The following is a 21,026-nucleotide window of genomic DNA, read 5'->3' on the forward strand; positions in this document are numbered from 1 at the left end:
ACAGCCTCTCCCCATCTTTCTTGTAGGCCCCCTTGAGGTACTGGAAGACCGCTATAAGGTCACCCCGGAGCCTCCTCTTCTCCAGGCTGAACAGCCCCAACTCTTTCAGCCTGTCCTCATAGGAAAGGTGCTCCAGCCCTCTTATCATCTTCGTGGCCCTCCTCTGGACCCTCTCCAACTGGTCCATGTCCTTCTTATGTTGGGGACTCCAGAACTGGACGCAATACTCCAGGTGAGGTCTCACGAGGGCAGAGTAGAGGGGGAGAATCACCTCCCTCGACCTGCTGGCCACGCCCCTCTTGATGCAGCCCAGGATGCGGTTGGCCTTCTGGGCCGCAAGAGCACGTTGCTGGCTCATATTGAGCTTCTCGTCCACCAGTACTCCCAAGTCCTTCTCCTCAGGGCTGCTCTCAATCCATTCACCACCCAGTCTGTATTTGTGCCTGGGATTGCCACGACCCAGATGTAGGACCTTGCACTTGGCCTGGTTGAACTTCATAAGTTTGGCACGGGCCCACCTCTCCAGCCTGTCGAGGTCCCTCTGGATGGCATCCCTCCCTTCCAGCGTGTCGACGGCACCACACAGCTTGTGGTGTCATCGGCGAACTTGCTGAGGGTGCACTCCATGCCACTGTCCACATCACCAATAAAGATGTTGAAGAAGCGCCGAGCCCAACACGGACCCCTGAGGGACGCCACTCGTGACCGGTCTCCACTTGGACATCGAGCCGTTGACCACCACTCTCTGAGTGCGGCCATTGAGCCAATTCCTTATCCACCGAGTGGTCCATCCATCAAACCCATGCTTCTCTAGTTTAGAGAGAAGAATGTCGTGTGGGACAGTGTCAAAAGCTTTGCACAAGTCCAGGTAGATGATATCCGTTGGTCGACCCTTGTCCACCGATGCTGTCACCCCATCATAAAAGGCCACAAAGTTGGTCAGGCACGATCTGCCTTTGGTGAAGCCATGTTGGCTGTCACCCACCACCTTCTTGCTCTCCATGTGCCTTAGCATAGTTCCCAGGAGAATCTGCTCCATGACCTTGCCAGGCACAGAGGTGAGGCTGACCGGTCTGTAGTTGCCCGGCTCCTCCTTGTTCCCCTTTTTAAAAATGGGGGTTATGTTCCCTCTCTTCCAGTCATGGGGGACCTCGCCAGACCGCCACGACTTCTCAAATACAATGGCCAGTGGCTTGGCAACTTCATCCGCCAGTTCCTTCAGGACCCGCGGATGGATCTCATCAGGTCCCATGGACTTGTGCACCTTCAAGTTCCTCGGATGTTCTCGAACCTGCTCTTCAAGTACAGTGGGCGGTGGTTCATCCTCACAGTCCCTGCTAGTTCTTTCCACAGCTTGGGTGGTAAGACAAGAGGCTTTATCAGTGAAGACTGAGGCAAAAAATTCATTGAGTACCTCAGCTTTCTCTATGTCCCAGGTAACCAGAGCACCAGTATCCTTCCGGAGGGGGCCTACATTCTCCTTGGACATCCTTTTGTCCCCTACATACCTATAGAAGCTCTTCTTATTGCTTTTTATATCCCTTGCCAAATTCAATTCCTTCAGGGCTTTAGCCTTCCTCACCTGATCCCTGGTCACTCATACAGCTTCTCTGTATTCCTCCCAGGCTATCTGTCTCCGCTTCCACCCTCTGTAGGCTATCCTCTTCATTTTCAGTTGGTCCAGGAAAATTATGTCAGTTGGTTGTCACAGTAAAAGTCATGAACACACTGCACAGGGCTTCTTCCATGAGGTGACATGGTCCTTGCATTAAAAAAAAACTTGAGAAAGACCGACAGGAGGTCAGCATCCTCTACCTATTCTCTCCCACAGTAATTCCTCTATTTTGATTTTGCCTGTCAAACTAGTCTTTACATTCCTTGCCTGACAGACAGGTTAGTTCTGACTGAAAGATTACTATTATCACCACTCAATTTTGTATGCTGACTCGAAAGCATCCAGGCTCAAGTTTTCCAAGCAAAACTCACCACTACATTTTATCCTGGACATACAAAGGGTTTCCCAAGCACAAGTCTTAGAAATAATTCAATTGCCTTAGCTTAAGTTTAAAAAACAAATAGAATCAGAGCTCAAATAAACAAAAGCACACACTCTGTACGATGAAACTCAGCTCACGAAGTTAAAACACTTGATTCTGAAAACCAGTTCCTACAAAGAGATAAGGCAGGTAACTCTTCATCAGTTAAGCCCCAGCTCAGTGGGGACAAAGCTAGGGCTGAGACTACAAAATGGTCATGATGTTTAATCTGTAAAATAGAACTCATTTCTACAATTAAATGTGAACTGTAAATTGAAATTGTTTTGCTTTAAGGTGATCCCAAGAGGCATTACTCTAGGCCATCTGTGGTATCATGTGGGTGTACCAGACTTTCGGCATAAAACCTAACAGCATGAAGTGCTTGAGATCTTGAAAAGGGTGAAGACTTAACTTATCACCTTTAAAATTTATTTAGGCACCAGGTACTCCCCAAATGTGGTGAAAATACTCAGCACAGAAAGTAAGAATTAACTCACTTTCCTTTTTTTGTTCTGTATTTCACTTCTAACAAGAGCAATTGCTCTGACAATGCATAGTGTAAGTGGGAGATGCCGCTGACTTTTTTCTACCCTTCTTGAAGAGCTGGCTACCACAGAAATGAGGTAACAAAACGTAACACACAAATTAAACATTAAGGGTTTTAGAGGAACCAATGGTTGCTATATCCTATCACATTAAGGGCGAAAATGTAACGAAGGAAATGCTTTTTTCCCCCATGCACTTTTTCACACTGATTACTTAACTTTGATGACAGTCAAGCAGATTACCTCTAAGGGCTGATCAAGCCAGTTAAACATACATGACAGTATATTACTTCGTTAGTTCATAAAACACTCCCTTTGTTAGCCTGGAATATCATGAACATATTATTACCACCAGAAATAGTTCTGTCACATTAGAATGAATAACATCAGTCAGGCAGTTTAAATTCAAAAGTCTATTAGAGTAAAATTAGCCAGTCTAAGTGATGAAATCTCAGGGAAGCTGTGCTCAGATTATCCCAGAGTCCAGGTACAGCCAGTCTGTCTCATTCTGCAGGACTTTGAAAGAAGACACGAGACAAAAAGTGAGAGATAGAAAGGAAACAAGCAGGTTACACAAAACAAACACACAGCATGATCTCTGGTATCTTGTCTGTCCTCTCCATATTTAAAAATTATTGCTTACAGATGTTATTTCATCCATAAAAGAAACCTGGAAGATAGTAGGCAAGAACATTTCCTCATTCTTCACAGGCAAATCTAAACTAATTCCTCTCATTTATCCCAGCAGTCATCAGAAGAAAAGGAAAATCAGGGAGCTATTTTAGATTTAAACCAAAATAGTCAACAACTTTAGATGTTCATGGCTTTTTAACTTCCAGGCTTGTTTGTCTAACAAGTAGGTATATTTTTATCTAATGAAAAATAATAAGGAACAGCCTATATATTAGTTCTTACGGCTTCCCCTTATCCTCACCTTCCCAGAAGACTGAACAGCTCCCCCACAAGCCATGAGCTTTCTGGTTTCCCCCAGCTATCATTTCACATTGCTCTTGGCCAACAAGAAAGAAGTGCAAAGCAGGTCTATGACCAGGAACACTGTAGGGCTGTGTTGTTGTTTGATTCTTTAATTTATCAATTCATACTACACAGTAGTAAAATTTCAGCAGCACTTGTGACTGAGGATTAAAAATTGCTACATTCCTCCTTGTTTTCCACCCCTGGAAAGGAACTAACTACTTTTAACCATAACCTGTGAAAGACAGAAACATACTCCTGCATATTCTGCAACTCCATTTATACATAATTTGGGCCTTTCATCATTTAGGTTATTATTCTGTCTCCCTACCAACACTGTACCTTTTCTAAAGTTTGGTGCAGACTCAGCTTGAAGGCCTCAAGCATCAGAGAACCAATGTAAGAATTCAATCAAGTAAATTATTTTACTAAATAAAGGAATTCATTTTGTAATTCTGAGATGTCAACTACCCTCTAGGTAACACTCTTCCTTTCCATGACAGTGTATTTGTTTTCCCAAAAGACATGATGCTGAGTATTACTGCACCAATATTTAAGTTATTTTTACTTACACTTCTACAAAAAACACCTTGCTGTTGATGGCCTGCATTCCACTTTCAGAACAACCAAATAAAAGTATTTTAATATTCTGGTAACTATCACAGAGAATCTAGAAATCCTAAATTTAAACTATGGATTAGAAGGGGGATATTTTATGTTGAGGGCAGTATTTGCACGTGGTGATAATATTTTATTAAAAACAATAATTACTGCAATTCTTGTCATCCCAGAACTACTCAAGAATTGAAGCCAAACTCACTGAACAGTTCTGCTAGGAGAAAAAGTGAAGAGTAGAAAGGATCAATGGTGTGAAAAACATATTCCAGCAGTCATAAGGGGAATTCAAGTTCTCAGAAAGGAACCTTCAGAAAGGGTGGCTGGCTCCCGAGGTGTTTTGACTGAGATGCTCCCATTTTGCATAATCTCTTTTTACAGAATTTAAAAAAGCCTGGCAGAAGGAAAGGTATAGACCACTGAAAAATAAAAGCTGCTTAAAAAGATGTAGAAAGTAAATAGGCAGAAATACAGCAGTATTTGTACCATTCAATCCACATGCTTGTTCTTTTTCAATTGGGATTGCCCGTCTTCTCCTTAAAGCATTTTGAAGGATGTTTGCCCCATAGATAATATGAGGACGAGGTGTTCCCTCCTTCTGTGGATGCTTTTTAATGGGCTCAATGAAGTAATCCCCATGAGGCAGATGGAAATATCCAGTCTGAAAATAAGCACAAAAGAGTTAATCTCTACTATCCAGTACTGGAAATGAAAAACAAAATAGACTTTTTTCGCATCACCATCCTGGGCTTTTCTCATAAGCCAGTCATTACACTGCAGAAATACGAAAACAACAGGTTTCCAGCATTTATTTTGCTGCATACATCAAGGTTGCTTCATAACTCACAAAGGCGTAACAGTCCAAAGGAGAATAGAAAAAATATCTTCTTCCTAATAACCTAAAATCCTGTATACTGAGGCAGAGGTTCCCATATTTGTGCAAAGCCACTGAAAGGTCAAAAGTTAATTTGTCAAACATGATGCACTAGGAAGAGTTGCGACTTCTTCTTCTGGTGCTTTGCATCCATTTCCCAGAGAACCAGACCTGAATAGAAGTTGTTTCATAAGTGCCAAGCATAATTCTGCTCTTAGCTGCAATTCCACGGTCAGACTACGCAACCCATCAAATGGGTTGGACTGTGTGGTCCCCTCTTGAATGAGATGACAAATCCCTCTGGCCCCCAGGCTTCCAGTGGCAGAAATAAGCAGCTTTTCACAAATTATAGCAAGCTATTGTGATCATACAATAGATCTGTCTAACAAAGGCTGAAACGTTTCTCAAGCTATAACGTCTGCATCAATCTCCCAGCTTTGACTGAGCTACAGGGCCTTTGATATCCATCTGGACTACAGAGGATTAGTTTACACCTCCTTCTGCCATGAGCTAAGAGACACATGCAACTGGACATGACCTTGGTCACTTGTGTCTCAGCATTCAGTGCTATTTAACATCTCTGTGGGTGACATGGACAGTGGGATCGAGTGCACCCTCAGTAAGTTTGCTGATGACAACAAGCTGTGCGGTGTTGTGGACACGCTGGAGGGAAGGGATGCCATCCAGAGGGACCTTGACAGGCTGGAGAGGTGGGCCTGTGAGAACCTCATGAAGTTCAACAAGGCCAAGTGCAAGGTCCTGCACATGGGTCGGGGCAATCCCAGGCACAAGTATAGGCTGGGTGGGGAATGGATTGAGAGCAGCCCTGAGGAGAAGGACTTGGGAGTGCTGGTGGATGAGAAGCTCAACATGAGCCGGCAATGTGCGCTGGCAGCCCAGAAAGCCAACCGTATCCTGGGCTGCATCAAAAGAAGCGTTGCCAGCAGGTCGAGGGAAGTGATTCTACCCCTCTGCTCTGCTCTCGTGAGACCCCACCTGGAGTACTGTGTTCAGGTCTGGAGTCCCAACACAAGAAGGACATGGAGCTACTGGAACAAGTCCAGAGGAGGGCCACAAAGATGATCCAAGGGCTGGAGCACCTCTCCTATGGAGACGGGTGGCGAGAGTTGGGGCTGTTCAGCCTGGAGAAGAGAAGGCTCCGGGGTGATCTTATAGCAGCTTTCTAGTACCTAAAGGGGGCCTACAGGAGAGCTGGAGAGGGACTTTTTACAAGGGCATGTAGTGATAGGACAAGGAGCAATGGATTTAAACTGAAAGAGGGGAGATTTAGGTTAGATATAAGAAAGAAATTCTTTACATTAGGGTGGTGTGGCACTGGAACAGGTTGCCCGGAGAACTTGTGGATGCCCCATCCCTGGAGGTGTTCAAGGCCAGGTTGGATGAGGCTTTGGGCAACGTGGTGTAGTGGAGGATTTCTCTGCCCATGGCAGGGGGGTTGGAACTAGATGATCTTTGAGGTCCCTTGCAACCCTAACCATTCTATGATTCTATGATTCTGTGAAATAAGCCAGCCTTATTTATGTCCATTACAGAGTTTAGTTTTCACCACAGAAAAAAATTACTGCGGCCAAGTATCCCTCATTTAAACTTCTTTATGAAAAGCTACCACGTAAAATAGTAATAGAAATGGCCAGAAAAGAGAGGGTGATGGGAAGGGGGGGAGGGGTGTTGGATGGTTGGGATGTGTTGGGCAAGTGGAGGGTGTGGGACGTGTGTGTGGTCGGGGGGCGGGGGACACGCGCGCGCACGTGTGTCTGTGTGTGTAAACAATGCCTACAGGGGAAAACTGAAAAATCTAGTACATATTTTTTTTCTAAATTGTTGTTCTCCCCTCCTTCAAATCTCCCCCTTCGCCTCCAAATTCTGACATATTTTGGCCAAAAATGTTTCCCAGACTGTATCTGGAAGTGCTGCTACATTCTTTACATCATTACATACATTAATGCGATTTTTAGTTCAAGTGCCTCACTATTTTGACACAAACAGCTCCCTGGACACATCGCATCTCCCACACTGCATATCACTCGCCAGGAGGACATGGTGATCTTGGGACAGTTCTGTCTCAAAGTTTTCAACCATCTTTTTTGATTTCAGTAGAAATCTGCATTTTCTAGTAGAAAGCAGATATTTTTCACATATTTCTTCCAGTCAAAAGTTCAGGGGTTTTGTCAAAATATATTTTCTGGCAGAATTTTTCCAATCAATTCCACATGGGAAGCTGAAGCCAAGTCCTGTGGGAAGGAAAAGAGCAGCTTTAGCCTTGGCTAAGGTTTTGCAGTCACTTCCAGACAGGAGGGGCTGGAATTAGTGGGTGGATGCCAGGAGAAGAAGAGAGAGAAAAAAACAACAATCTGCAGTCTAAAGCTATATAACTGAGAATGCTGACAATAATGCCAAAAAATAACATCTGTAGTGAGAACAGTGTGTAGCTCACCGAAAACAGACGGCAATATTTCTGACAACAGGGCAGCAACAGACTCTGAAAATATGGTGAATTTTCAGAAGCAACGCAAAACAAAAATAAGAAGACAATATACTGGTTTTACCTTTCAATACTTTGCTCCAGCTGCTTATTACAACTGCAATGGATGGTAAAAGAAATTAATTTTGAAGAAAACAATTTTCTAATTAAAGAAAAAATTGTGCCTTAGGAAACATGCATTACCAAATAACTTCAGCCACAAATAATCAAAACTGAACAGGTGAAGTAAATTATCTGTAAACATTACACATACTGAGTTTATTTTCTTTTTTCAGCTTATGACTTAATTATTTTCTGTAGCTGTCTTTTTTTTTCTCAAGGATCTTTCTCTTTGAGTCATCATCTGTTCATATCTCAGCCAGAACACACCCAGTGACATGAGGGTCCAGATGAGATTTTCACATACACCCTCAGCTAGAGCTACAAAAAGTGGACCTGTCATACTGTGGCTCAGGCAGAAAGAGCAGGTTGACTATTTTTTAGGTACTGAGAAATTTGACAAAAGACTTTTATGAACATCACCCACAGAAAGAACAATATTCTAGCTCTTAGAGATCTACAGAAAAAACCCCAATGTTTTCAGCAGGATTTGGTGAAAAAGGTGCCACAACACTGGAACACAGCCCTGTAGTTTAACATAGCTTTGGTCCAAAATTAAAATAGCTTATTTTTAAGATGACGAGGTAAGTAAAAGCATGCGATACCATGACATCATAAGATTTTACATTCTTTTGTCACGCTTGCTACCTCGTATATTTTACAAGCTGCCAGAAAACTAGCCAGGGGTGTCAAAAATGTGCAGAGTTAGGCCCTGCACACTGTGGTCTCAGAAAGTTCAAACGCAAAGAAGAGGAAAAAGAAAACCAATGCAAAGCCAAATTTACAGTAAGGTGGACTTTTATGGAACAAAATAAGGTATCAGAGAAGGAAGAAGCATCTGATATCCTCCAGTTCTCAGGTTCTTAACAGTCAGACATCAGTCCTGGATACTTCAGAGATAAGGGTCTTTCTGGCTGGGGACACACCCTCAGCAAAGGAGAATAGTCAAGTTTCTATGGTAATGTGGATCAGCTACCATACAACTACTTACAATACATCATCACTCAGCTGAGAGACTTGGCAGAGAAACATTACTCCGAGTTATGGCATCAGCTTACTGCTGACCACACTCAACTTCTTTTCTTCTTTTCACTGCACTTGAGCAGGACAGATTAACATCCTTTCCCACAGTTTAGTGGAGGTGGATGAAGGTTATCTAGGATACATTTTAAGAAGCTAAAGCATTAAAAATCCAACCTTCATAAAAATGAAGAAGAGAAGCAAACAGTCCAAGTCCTGTGTTCAGCTGCTCCTCTGGTGTGCCCCAGAATCAATTCAGTAGGTAATACTGATAGCCAAGAATAATTTCTATGGACTTCTAACTCACTGCAAGTATTGCATCTCTTACATAATCTGAAGTACCCTGGCTACATTCATTTATACTCAAGGAAATTCTCTGTGAAATTAATGTCCTGTGGAGATTTGGGCATGCTCACATGAAAAAAATACAACTTGGAAGACATCATTTTAAAAGACATTTTTGTTCACACCTCAGGTCATGGCGTCCCCCACTATCAATCTTTGTTGCCCATCTCAAAAACATTACTTCTTCCAACTATTTTCTGATTATCCTCAGAAGAAACAGTCCAGGTATCTTACACATTCACTTGTGGGTGCCCTCTTTGCCATGGCTGTATTTGCATTGTAGAAATATCTCGTCTTGCTTCTTTTCTTATGATAGAAGATCCACAAACAAAAGATAATAATGGTGTGCCTGTGAAGCTGCTTAGAGCCTCGTTAGTCTCTCTACAGGCTTCTGCTTTGGGACCTCCAGCAGTTCATGAGAAACATGAAGCTGTGTTCCCACAGCTTCTACATCTCTAACTGTATCACAGTGCCCAGCAGCAGTCACTTCACATCCAATTCCCAGAGAGCCATTCAGCTTCCTTCCACATTCTCATTTTCTACTTTTTGAAATATGTCCCATTTGATTTTCTTAAGCCAGAACTGTCCTCCTTTGCTGCATCTAAAGCTCAGACACACCATTAAATTCCAACAGGGTAAAAATTTATTGTCCATTAGAGAAGATTTAGTAACTAGCCATTTTTATAGTCTTAAAATACAACAAAGATGACATTTAATAAATTTAAGCAACTTCCAGTGCTGGTTATATTAAGTTGAAACAAGCCTGTGTTTGCCACAGGCTTAGTATCCAGCAGGGAGATTGCACGGCACAGCTGACTCTTAATTCATAAACCCAAATACAGTTTGAACCCTTATTCTATTTACCAGTGTAATTTCCACTTTGCAGCTGAGAGATGGACTACGAAGGGCTCTCTGAAGCCCAGAGAACTCCTGAGATCTGAGGCACCTTTTATCAACATTTTCTTTGTCTCTCAATTGCTGACAAGTACGTTGTGTCTTCAGAGAAGACAATGTTGTAGTCCTTTGGGCTGCCTTGTCTACCCAAAGCCAGTGAGGACACCCCATCGGGACAGGCTGGGTGGATGGTACCTAGTCTGTGCTCTGAGCCTGTCCACACAGCAAATTACATCGCTTCTGAGGATAAAGCACACTCAGAAGTCTTTCCTCCTGCAAAAATCAGCTAGGTCACATAGGGCAATCCATCAAGCAAGGAGTATGAAGAAGTATTCAATAAAGCCTCAAGCTCTGCCTCAGGGCAAATCTAATAGCAAGTTATATCTAAATTAAAAATCAATAAGCTTTGCTATCCAGCCTGAAGGACACTCTTTGGTGAACAATAACAGAATGTTTTTCTGAGTCTTTGACTCTTCTTCTTAACCACGCTTTCTCCCTACCCCTTCTTCCCTGTTTTTGCACTGGAAGTTTTAAAGGCAGCATGTGCTGCAAGAAAAAAGTGAGCTGTTTCTCCAGGTGCAAGAGGCTTACTTTGACTACAGTCACCAGAGAGTGAGACTCTTCCAAGTTTTTTACTTCATTTGGTATCCAAAAACAACTTGGCAAGTGTCACTGTTCTGAGACAAAACAAAAAGTTTGCCCAATTCTTCCAAAAACGACCTTTAGTTTGGAAGAGTAGGAAAAGAGCAACAGCTGTTTTATTCCTGGAAAATGCTCTTGGAACATCTAATTAAGATCTTTCTAATTAAACTTGTTCAGAAAGCACTGTATCCAGGGGGCTTATAATGTACAAATAGATTTTTTTTTCATCTCATTAATATCAAAACAGCCTCTCATGAAAATGAAAATAAACACTATAAAAATGATGTGTACTACGGAGCATTTGAAATCTCCTCAGAGACTTTTGATAGCAGGATGAGAAGTTCTAAAGCTTTGATTTGGAAGACAGTAAACTTCTACAGCTTGCAAAGCAGATCAAGTTTGACGATTTAAAGCCTATGTAACACTGAAAAGTAAAGATTTAAACACCAGATTGGTAAGAGGTTCTGTCATGGTTTGATGTGGAGGGGGGGTGGTTCTGGTGGCAGGAGAGGGATTTTGCTCCCTGCGACCTCCCCGGTTTTGGATCCGGGTTAGGCTTAGTTCTGGCCACCCGATCAGACTGCCATCCCCCTCGGGGTTGAGCCAATAGGGCGCCTCTGCGAATTGCCCTATTTAAGTCAGGACAAGGGAACCGGAAAAGGTGCTTCGCCCAGGATCGACCAGAGAAGGGAGGAGGGCACTGCCCCCGCTCCCTGGCTCCCGGCCGGGCGGCTGCCTGCGTCGGGCCGGCGCCGCCCATGGAGAATGGCGGCGGCGGAGCCAGCTGGGGAACTCGGGGGCACCCCACTCCCAGGGTGCCCACTGGGCTGAGTTCACCTGGAGAGGACTGAGATCTGAGAGAAACAGCCGCATCGACAGCAGGTCAGTGAGGATGGAGCGGGAGGAGGTGTGCCGGAGCCGAGTTTCCCCTGCGGCTGATGGTGAGATAGCAGGCGGCCCCCCTGCAACCAGGACGGCCTCGGTGGAGCAGCGACCCACTCGCAGCCCGTGGGGAGAAGATGCCTGAGCCCGAGGATGGTCGTGTTGGGGGCACGACAAGGCAGAAAGGCATCTGGAGTCTTCGTGACGACCCACGCCGGAGCGAGTGGCTACAGCTCCCTAAGTACCCGAGACTGTGGTAAAGCCCACACCGGAGCAATCTGTGGGGAAGGATTGTTTCCAGTGGGCTGGACTCACGTTGGAGAAATTTGTGGATTTTTTCCTCGTGGGTAGGGGATCCATTGGAGCAGGGGAAAAGGGTGTAAGGACTCCTTCTCCTTTAAGAAAGAAGCAGCAGTAACAGCACAGAATGAACTGACCTGCACTCCCCCAGTCCCTGCCCCCTGTGCTGCTGGGGGGAGGAGGTAGAGCCGGGAGGAAAAGGAAGGTGGGGGGAGGGAAGGTGTCGGTTTTAAGATCTGGTTTTGTTTCTTTCTGTCCTCTCAAGTAATCGGTTTTTATTTCCCTTTGTCCTTCTAAGTAATCATTAATAAACTGTTTTGCTTTGAGAAAAGCGCTGCCTGTTTTGCCCAGGACCATGGTTGGTGGGTGCTCCCTCTGTTCTTGCCTCAACCCTCAGTCCTTTTTTTTTTTTTTTTTTTTTTTCCTCTCCTCTCTACTTTATTGGAGAAGGAGAGACTGTGTGAGTTTTAGTTGCTGGATCAGCCTAAAACCACAACAGGTTCCTTGCCTAAACTGTGCTTTCTGTTAACAATAAAAACACAAGCAAGAGGATCCACAGCATGGACATGATCTCTAATCCTAGAGACAGAAAGCCCTGTGGCTTACTTCCTGCTTACTTATATTTTAAAACTAATTTCAAGCTAGTGAGCATGACAACATTAATAATGCAGAGCTCAAGCTTTATTAGAGAGTAACTAAATGCAAATATTTTATCAAATGACAAGTGGCATTGTTTCTATTGACAAGTATGTTTGTATTACTGTGACCCACAGGAACCCCAGTCAACAGCCTGAAAAGCAGAGACAGAAATGATGACAACTGCCACAACGTGGGCAGATAGATGGAAGAAAGCACAATTATCCCTTTTCCCAGTGGATGAAAGCCTGGCAGGAGCTCTACTCTCCTCAAGATCAGAGCAAGAGAAGGTCACAGCCCAACTTCTTCCACTCCACAGAAATTATTTTGCTCAAAGAAACATAAGTCTGTGGGGAAAAGCAACACTGACCCATCTGCTGACCCACTCCGAGCTTCATTCTGTCCAGCCCAAAAGCAAGCAGAGATATCAAGAGTAGATGGCACATTTTAGGTCTGCAGTCGTGATCATAGGCGTGTTGGAGTAAGAGGATTCTGGATCTCTTTTCTCCAAGCTCATGAAGACTCTGGCTGTGCACCGCAGAAGGGACTCAGGAATGAATTTCAGCATGCCTAGGAAGAGTCATGCTACCTCTTATCATACAAGTGTCACATCAAGGTGCCCTAAAAGCCAGCCCGTACTGATGTCCTCAGTCTCTTCTTCACTTAAAACTTATGCTTCCAATGCCTTTCTAAAAGGTGACTTCCCCACACTGAAGGATAAGGCCAGAGCAGGACTGTGACAGAGTTTCAGCTCCGTTCCTACAGGAAGAATCATGGCTTCTGCTTAACAACTGCAACTTGAAACACACTGTCCTCATTTCTGTGGGTGGTATGAGAAAACAGGTGCTTCATTTGCTCTGCACAGCCTTGCAACAGGCTGTAAGTCATGCTCATGCTGCAGCTTGCTGCACTGTCACTAGGGAGGAATGAAGAGGGAGGGAGCTTATCAAAACCAAATACCTTACAAAACAGGAAAATACAGTCTTCACTTGAGGGCAGTGCTGGTGCGTTAAGATATCAGTGTAAATGAGTGGCACACTACACCAAAAAGGTTATTCTGCATCACAACGAGTGTTTGCGTTGAAAAAGGATTGAGAGTAAAAAATGGGATGTGGAAGGAGAGGGGAGAAGAAGTAAAATGAAACCATAAGAATAAGGTCCAAATCGAGTCCTAGAACTTGGACGACAAAAGTGCAGTCTCTAGTACGCAGCTGATGTTTCGCACATGGCAGTCTGGGAACCAGCACAACGATAACTAGCAATCACAACAGAAGTGCTAAACTTCTGCTGGCCTGAGGCAAATCACATGCCACTCATTTGACTTTCCCTGTTATTTCTGTCTGCCTGAGAAAAGAGAGCGAAGTGATTTTATGACTGCATCTGGCAGACCACCATAAATTTTTTTACAAATCTAGTACAAGCCCCAGCTCCCATGCATACCAAAGTTGAAGGCTGATCAGATTTAGCCCTGGGTTTCAAATCAGTTTAAAAGCATAAAGCACTTAAATTAGCTCTGAACTTGATTTAAATCCCCCCTGGAAGACTGAATTCTGACTGAAATCCATTTCCCTTGATATAAGAAGTACAGTGCACATACTCATATATCATCAAAGTTACCTGCATGCATGTGATGCTACAGCTTGCATGCAGAAAATAAACAGCTCCCTCAGAGGTACAGAGAGATGACCCATGCTTTGAAATTCAAGTTGTGCAAAAAAAACCCCAACAAAACACCCAATAAGAGCAAAAGTCTGAAAGACAAACAAATACTCCTCAATCTCTTCACAGTCAAGTTTCAGCTCAAAAATTGGCAGGACATATAGGCAATAAGAACCAAATCAATTTGGTACAAAAGCAATAACTGAGTAAACTACTTATGCTAAGACTACAATAAAACCTCTGCTAATTCCAAAGCCCACCCTGCTAGGAGATCCATCTGATGAAATGCCGACTACCTTCTCTAAGGTGCTGAACACTTTAAGGTCCTGAAGCTGGCGGGAAATCAGCAAGTTCAATGCTCTTCAGAGCAAGGCCCTGTATAACGACCACCTGAAAAGGCTGGAAAAAAGACAATATGGGGAAGCAGCACAGAGAAACTGGAAAGCTTCTGCCTGTTTGTTGCCTGCCCTAGCACAAGATGTAGGGAGCTTCAAAAGAAGCTGGCTGGCAACAAAAGATTTTTTCACCCAGGACACACTTAAGCTGAAGGAGCATTCACCACAGAAAATTGCAAATTGGAAATATTTTAAAGTGGTACCAGAAATGGCTGGATAAATCCATGCAGGGAAAATTAGTCCCGCATTTTAAATAGAAAAATACCACCTACAGCTCAGAAACAGACAGCATGTCAAGGAGATGTCCCTATTTTTCAGCCTTGTTCTTACACCTCTCCCCAGGAATCTGCTGTTGACGATTATTTCCTTCTGAAAGCCAGCAGTGTACTCAACAAAGGGTCTGGCAAATTAACACCCTCCACCAACACATAAATCACAATGTGCTGCTCAGGTGCTGCCTTTGTAGGAGCTTTTTCAGCAGAAAAAGAGGCTTTCTCAGTTGGGTGCTTAGCCTTCTTCGTTGCTTTTGCAGCCCTAGGGGCTTGTTCCTATTGTGCCTTTCAGCTCCAGGTTTCTATTTTCTTCTAGCCATAACATCAGACCAAGATGCCCTCCTGGGACTTCATAGCAGGGCATGTGCACTCCTTTCTATCTCTTTAGACTAGCTCTTCTCTCTCAAGACTGACTATGGGGCAGGCTGGACCTTGTACCGCCATAGTCTTAACTTTTCATGCAAGCAGCAACCACTTCCTTTAAAAAGTGCCTTTTCCAAACTTTTCTTGGGGATACACTTTCGCAAGCTTGCAAAAAGAAAATGTCTTAGTTGTGTAGCTCATCCACGGAGACAGATTTCAGTCTAAAAATTATTAATTTAGAATTTTCATTTTTAAGTGGTTTGATACATGTTTGCTTCTTTTGTAGAATATTTCTGTAAAAAACTAGGCTTTGCCTGTTGAAAAAAAGCTATTGTTTTTATTTAAAACTGACAGAAGAATTAGACTTTCCATCAAAATAATTCTTTGTTTGACTGCAAAGAGATTGCTTTTGCTATTTTGGCAATACAGCACTGTTTGTAATAAAAGCATTTCATTTTGTCTTGCTTAAAAGCAGCAGCCAGCCTTTTAGATTTGAATGTGGTATCCTGTAGCACAAAAAAAAAAGACAATAGAGAGAAGAATTGGGCTATTTATCTTAAAAAAAAAAAAAAAAGGCAGTAAAACATTCTTTGGAACCAGGCAGCTGAGGAAAAGTATTTTGCTATAGTAAAAGGACTAATTTTCTTTCTGCTAAAGCTCTGCTGTCACCTCTTCTTTTGCTCACAGGATGTTAAAGTTTTGTCTTTAAAATTGGTATGTTTTGAAATCCTCATAATGTACCTTTCAAGAATCCAGAAATGATGAAAATCCCTTTTAATTTGAAAAAATGGCATGGATATTCAGTATTTCTAAGAATTCAGCAGTTTGTTTCTTTAGGATGTATAATACTTTTCATACAAAAATGATACAGTGATATGTAGGAAAATATGCAAAAGAGTAAGAAAATATTTCTTGTACAGATCAGACAGATGTTGTCTGCAGATGAAACACCTTCCCGAAGACATGCTCATAGTTCCGTAGAATAAAATGTTTTACTGAAAAAGTAAAAGTTTACTCAAACCATAAAGATACTAAGTATCTTCAGCTCCAACTCAGCATGATTCTTGCTAGTCTAAGAATACTGAAAATTCAAAAACTTGATATCAATGGAAAGAAATAGAAGATAATAAAGGCTATATCGTATACACTCCTGACAGAACTCCAATGGACTTAAGAGTTCTTTAAAAGAGAGGTGTATTTGACCCATAAACCTCTAAAAAGCTTTGGTGTGATCAGAGGACTGTTTAGAAACAAATTTAGGAAGGAAGTCAGGACTGAATCATCAATAATTCCCAACTCACCCCCTCACAAAGGTGAACTTACAAAAACAGTATGTACAATAAGCAATTCACTCTGTTCTCACGATTAGCTAGAGCTGCACAGCCAAATATCAGAATTTTACAGCAGAAATCTTTAAAATTGAGAGATGAGACTGTAGCTTTTTGAAAGACGTTTTCAAAACCAGGATTTTTGTACAGGATGGTGCCATATCATGACAGAGACACAGAAGCATCAATAATGGAAATGTTATTGTTGAAAAAATTATGGGTTTGCATTAGCCGAGCAAAAGCTATTTTTGCTTCTCTCTAAAACAATTCAGGCAAAACTTCGAGTTGACATGTCTTTTTGTGAGTGCCACGTCTTCTTTCCTTCTTCCCTCCGACAATGAAAACCAGAAGACAAACACTGAATCAAATACACCTCTGACTCAACCTCATTGATTTATGTGCAGCAGGAATAGACCTGACAGCCTACATCACCACAAACTATGTGCAGGTTCCAAAGGCAATGAATAAACACCTCTAGGTTCAGATGCAAAATATGTGCATTGTTCTCATCTCTTCTTTTGCTACTTTAAAATATGCTTGACCTAACTCTATGCTCAGTACTCCACACATGGTGGCACTTACAGATCCCCAACCAGACTTTTTGTAAGAGAAAGACTTTCAAGGCAAGTTCTGCCAGAGCTGAGCTGGAAACACCGAGATGGTTTAGCAGAACTGGCTGTTAAAAATCACTTTCATCAGGCTTCCTTCCCCAGTGTTGCTGGCTGTTTTCCAAGAGCTACACCACCTACTCCTAGCCCAAGATGCTCGTTCTCCTTTCCTTTCCTTCCACAGACTGGCTCAAATCCCAAAAAACGGTTGTTGTTTGGCAGCACATCTCTGGATTCTGCTCTATTTTGTTCAAAATGTCAAGATTCGCACATGTCTTGTTGCAGCTTCAAGAGGTCTGCCCAGTGCTGCTGAGACAACAGCTGTGACTGCCTATTCAATGTCCAGCTACCCCCTCCTTAGGCTCTAGACTTCCTTATGAAGCTACTGCCCAAACTGTACAAAACCTTGTGTTTAGTTTCCCAAGATAATCTGATTGGATTAATTTGGCACAGCCTTTGATTACCTTTCACTGAGAAGCATTTGAGAACATTTAAAGATAGAAGCTGTGTCCAGTTACTGAATAAACCCTATTTTTATCTTTAGCCTTCTTAGTTTTCAGACAATCTTTTCAGAACTTTTTTTCCATAGTTCAAATCTCAGCAATTATTTTGTGAGGCTCCAGGGAATCTTTTGGGATTTTCTTGTCTGCTGTCCTTAAACAATAATTCTGCTAATTCAGGAAGACTGTAACACAGATGCAGAAGTGAAAGATTAGCTCTAGCTCCAGGATCTGAAATCATGTCCACCTCTCAGTCACAGTAGTGTAAACTGCAGAACGCAAGCAAACGAAGGATAGGCAAAGGATGCAATTACACACATACACAGAGTAAAATCAAGCACATATGAAATATAAGAATTGTAACAAAGACCTCAGTTTGATCCCTGCAATTATAGATAAGGCTTGAGCAATTGTGCACTATAGCTAGACTAGAACTGAAAAGTGAACTTTTAGCACAGGAATTTTTCACTAATCCTTGACTTGCAACATGCCAGCTGACATTTGTCTCATTCTTTTGGCAATGCATAAACAAAAATAAGTGATTTTAACTAAATTTGCAGTCCTCCAGATGGGACATTTGTTTTTTAAAAAATAAAAAATATATATATATGTTAGTCTTTTTCAAACTGTAGATAAATAATTTGCCTCTACAGCCATAAATCCTTTAGAAATGTCATACTCCAACTTGCTGCAAGCATGTGTGTGCCTGTATACAAGAAAGAGAGACAGAGAGAAGTTCAGAGCATATGAGCCCATTTTATTGATCATTGGCCACGGATCCTTCAGACATAAGGGATCCACAAGAATTTTTGGACAATATGGTGTAAGCCACAAGTCTGAATTATCTGTAGGAATAACAGCCAACAAACCGCAGATTCTGTCCTGCTGACACTAATACCCAGCAGCAAACACTGCCTCACTGGTGACACATACCATCTGCATGTTTTAGGACTTCTCACAGAACTGCTGGGATTTGCCAGCTGGGTTTCAGAACTGAAAGGCTGAAAAAACCCCTCAGAATCAAACCAAAAACTCCACTCCCTTTCTTGAAAAGAATAGGTAGAACACTAAAATGTATGTCAAACATAGCATTTCCCAAGGGAAAACATCCTTTTCCAGCCTCCACTCATCCTGCTGCCTTTTGTTCCACTCTCAGTCTCACAGCAATGAATAAATTTTTGGTGGTTATGCAGAACACAGCACAATGCCTCTGACTCAGACACGCAGCACTACTACCATGTGAATTATTACTCTTGATAATAATAACAATGAAAATGAGTAATACCCAACAGGAGTAAAATTTATTTTACTGCTTGGGGTCCCTATAGAGATATGGCTTGAAAAAACATCTGACAAACACCACCATGTACACCGACTTGCCACAATGGGGTGCATAGGTGTGTTCACAGAACTCCCTCTGAGTCTTAGCAGCACAAAACATCCATGTTATAGCCAAAGCTGCAAGATGTCATGGGCTCTGCTTTATCTCTTGAGGCGCCCTGCAAACCCTTTGAGTGGTGGTACGTTCATCACAAAAACATGCTTCCTATGAAGCAATATGACTAGTCACCAACTAAGTGATTTTTTTTTAATGCCTGGCAGACTCCAGAATGTTAAACATACACTAAACACAGAGGAATCAGAAGCACATCAGAAAGCCAATCTATAAAGGAGACAATTGTCTGAAGTTCGTCTGTATACTGAAGTTTGTCTGTACTTCTACAGACACAGGCCACTTCTGGTTCTCCAAGAACAACAATGTATTAGTCTTGTTTCAAACTGTAACAAGGTCTGGAACATAAACTTTTTAATTTATATGGTTTTATTTTGCAACATTTACTACTTTTCAAACACAGTATTTTCCTATTTCCAGAAAAGCTTCGCAATCCTTATGCTCTAAGTTAAATATAATCCTTTCCTAGGTAATTAACATGAGTCACTTCTGCAAAGAGTGAAAGAATAAGAATTTCACCACAGTCCCCTGCTGCCATGGATTGATTTCTAATAAGAAAGCCCAAATGAAAACAGAAAGCTGCAAGCAGAAGTGTGAAATACATGTGAGACGTGCATTTGCATCAATTTTTATCAGACCTGTATCCAAATTCAGACCTGTCCACTTAGACCACGGCATGTTCCTGCCAACATCTGGAATTCAGAAAATACATTCATTTAGTAAGTGGCATATTATGTAATTTGGCATCAAAGAAAAACATCATATGTTTTACAAAATTTGGAGGAGTCTATGGAAATTTCCATGATGTTCAAAGAACTCGTTGCAAAACAAAAACCCACAGGATTTTCATTTCACTGTTCAGGTGAGTCCTGCTTTCACTGCTTCTTGATAAAAATTGGATTCCTCATGGTGCAATTACCTTCCTGCCAGCTCTTCCCTGCACTGGCTGTCTCAGTTGTCCAGTTGGACATGACCAAACACGTGAAAAGGTGTGGGCAAAAGCAATGGTACTGCCATTGCTTATGCTTCCACAGGGTACAGGCAGGAATTAAGTAACAAATTTTGTGATTCTGCTCAGCTAGCTTTGAAGGCTGCTGCAGCAGAATTGTACCTCTGAGTTTGCCACCCAAGAATCAGCCTTAAAACATCTGCTGAGGTAATTCTCAATCCAGGGAAAAGTACTTTGGAAGGACAAGGACTGATTCTGAGGGTTGACAGCCTGATGTTGTGGAGCTGTGAAAGCCTTCACAGAACAAGAGGTGTAGCCATCATGGTGATCTCAGGTGCTTTAATGCAGGTCACCTCAAGACAACAAAGATCTGATGGCTGGCAGGATCTGGACTCTTTTGTGAAACAGACTTCACTGCAGAGGCTCTACTGTGCTGTTCAGGCAGATATTCTGGACATCCTTACACCTCAGGTGAACGCCTCATGTGCTTCTGGAGCCAGTGCTGTGTGTGGTGCTGTGTGTAGGATCCCAGGCTGAAGTGCTGTGAGGTGGAAGAAGTGGAGTAGAGCTGGACAAGAGCCAGAAACTTTCTGAAAGGCCAATGCTTAAGTCATGTTGGTGCATAATATACTTAACCTCTTCTTTCCTTTCTTCACGTGTTCCTTGCTCCTTCTAAAACTCAACTTTGCTGAATGACACAGTTGCTTTAGCAGAACTCAGCCCTTTCACCAGTGAGACACCAAAGCGTCTTTGAAGATTTAGACATTTGGAGGGAAGGGAATGGCCAAGCCCACACAGAGGGCTGGGGAGCAGAAAGGGCTACTACACAGAATCCTCGAGCTCTCGTGAGGTTCTGCTGCTTGTTCCCAGAAGCAAACCTGTGACAAAAGCTGCAGTGAATAGACAAGTCTATGCTTCACATATCATTGTGTAACACTAGAGAGCAGCAGGATGTTTTGGCTTGCCACAGGCTACAATCTCCTTAATTTCACAGCACAGCAGTGACTATTGACTGGAATTAACACTACCACTTTGACAACATCACCTAGTCTTTGATCTCATGTTTAAACCATCACACAAACAACTTTCAGTTGCTCTGTCTTTTATAACTTTGTCTTTGGAAAGAGACAGGT

General features: G+C 42.5%; 1 protein-coding gene across 1 annotated transcript in view; it reads right to left on the bottom strand.

Annotated features, from left to right (window-relative positions):
* ADAMTS12 (ADAM metallopeptidase with thrombospondin type 1 motif 12) overlaps positions 1 to 21,026 on the bottom strand; it is a 200,016-nt gene that overhangs the window by 121,588 nt on the left and 57,402 nt on the right. Inside the window, 1 exon segment of the mRNA XM_086629244.1 lies at positions 4,658 to 4,832. Within this exon segment, the coding sequence (XP_086485370.1) occupies positions 4,658 to 4,832 (175 nt within the window).

This window comes from Tauraco erythrolophus, chromosome Z (assembly GCF_009769465.1).
Source record: "Tauraco erythrolophus isolate bTauEry1 chromosome Z, bTauEry1.pri, whole genome shotgun sequence".
Taxonomy (NCBI): domain Eukaryota; kingdom Metazoa; phylum Chordata; class Aves; order Musophagiformes; family Musophagidae; genus Tauraco; species Tauraco erythrolophus.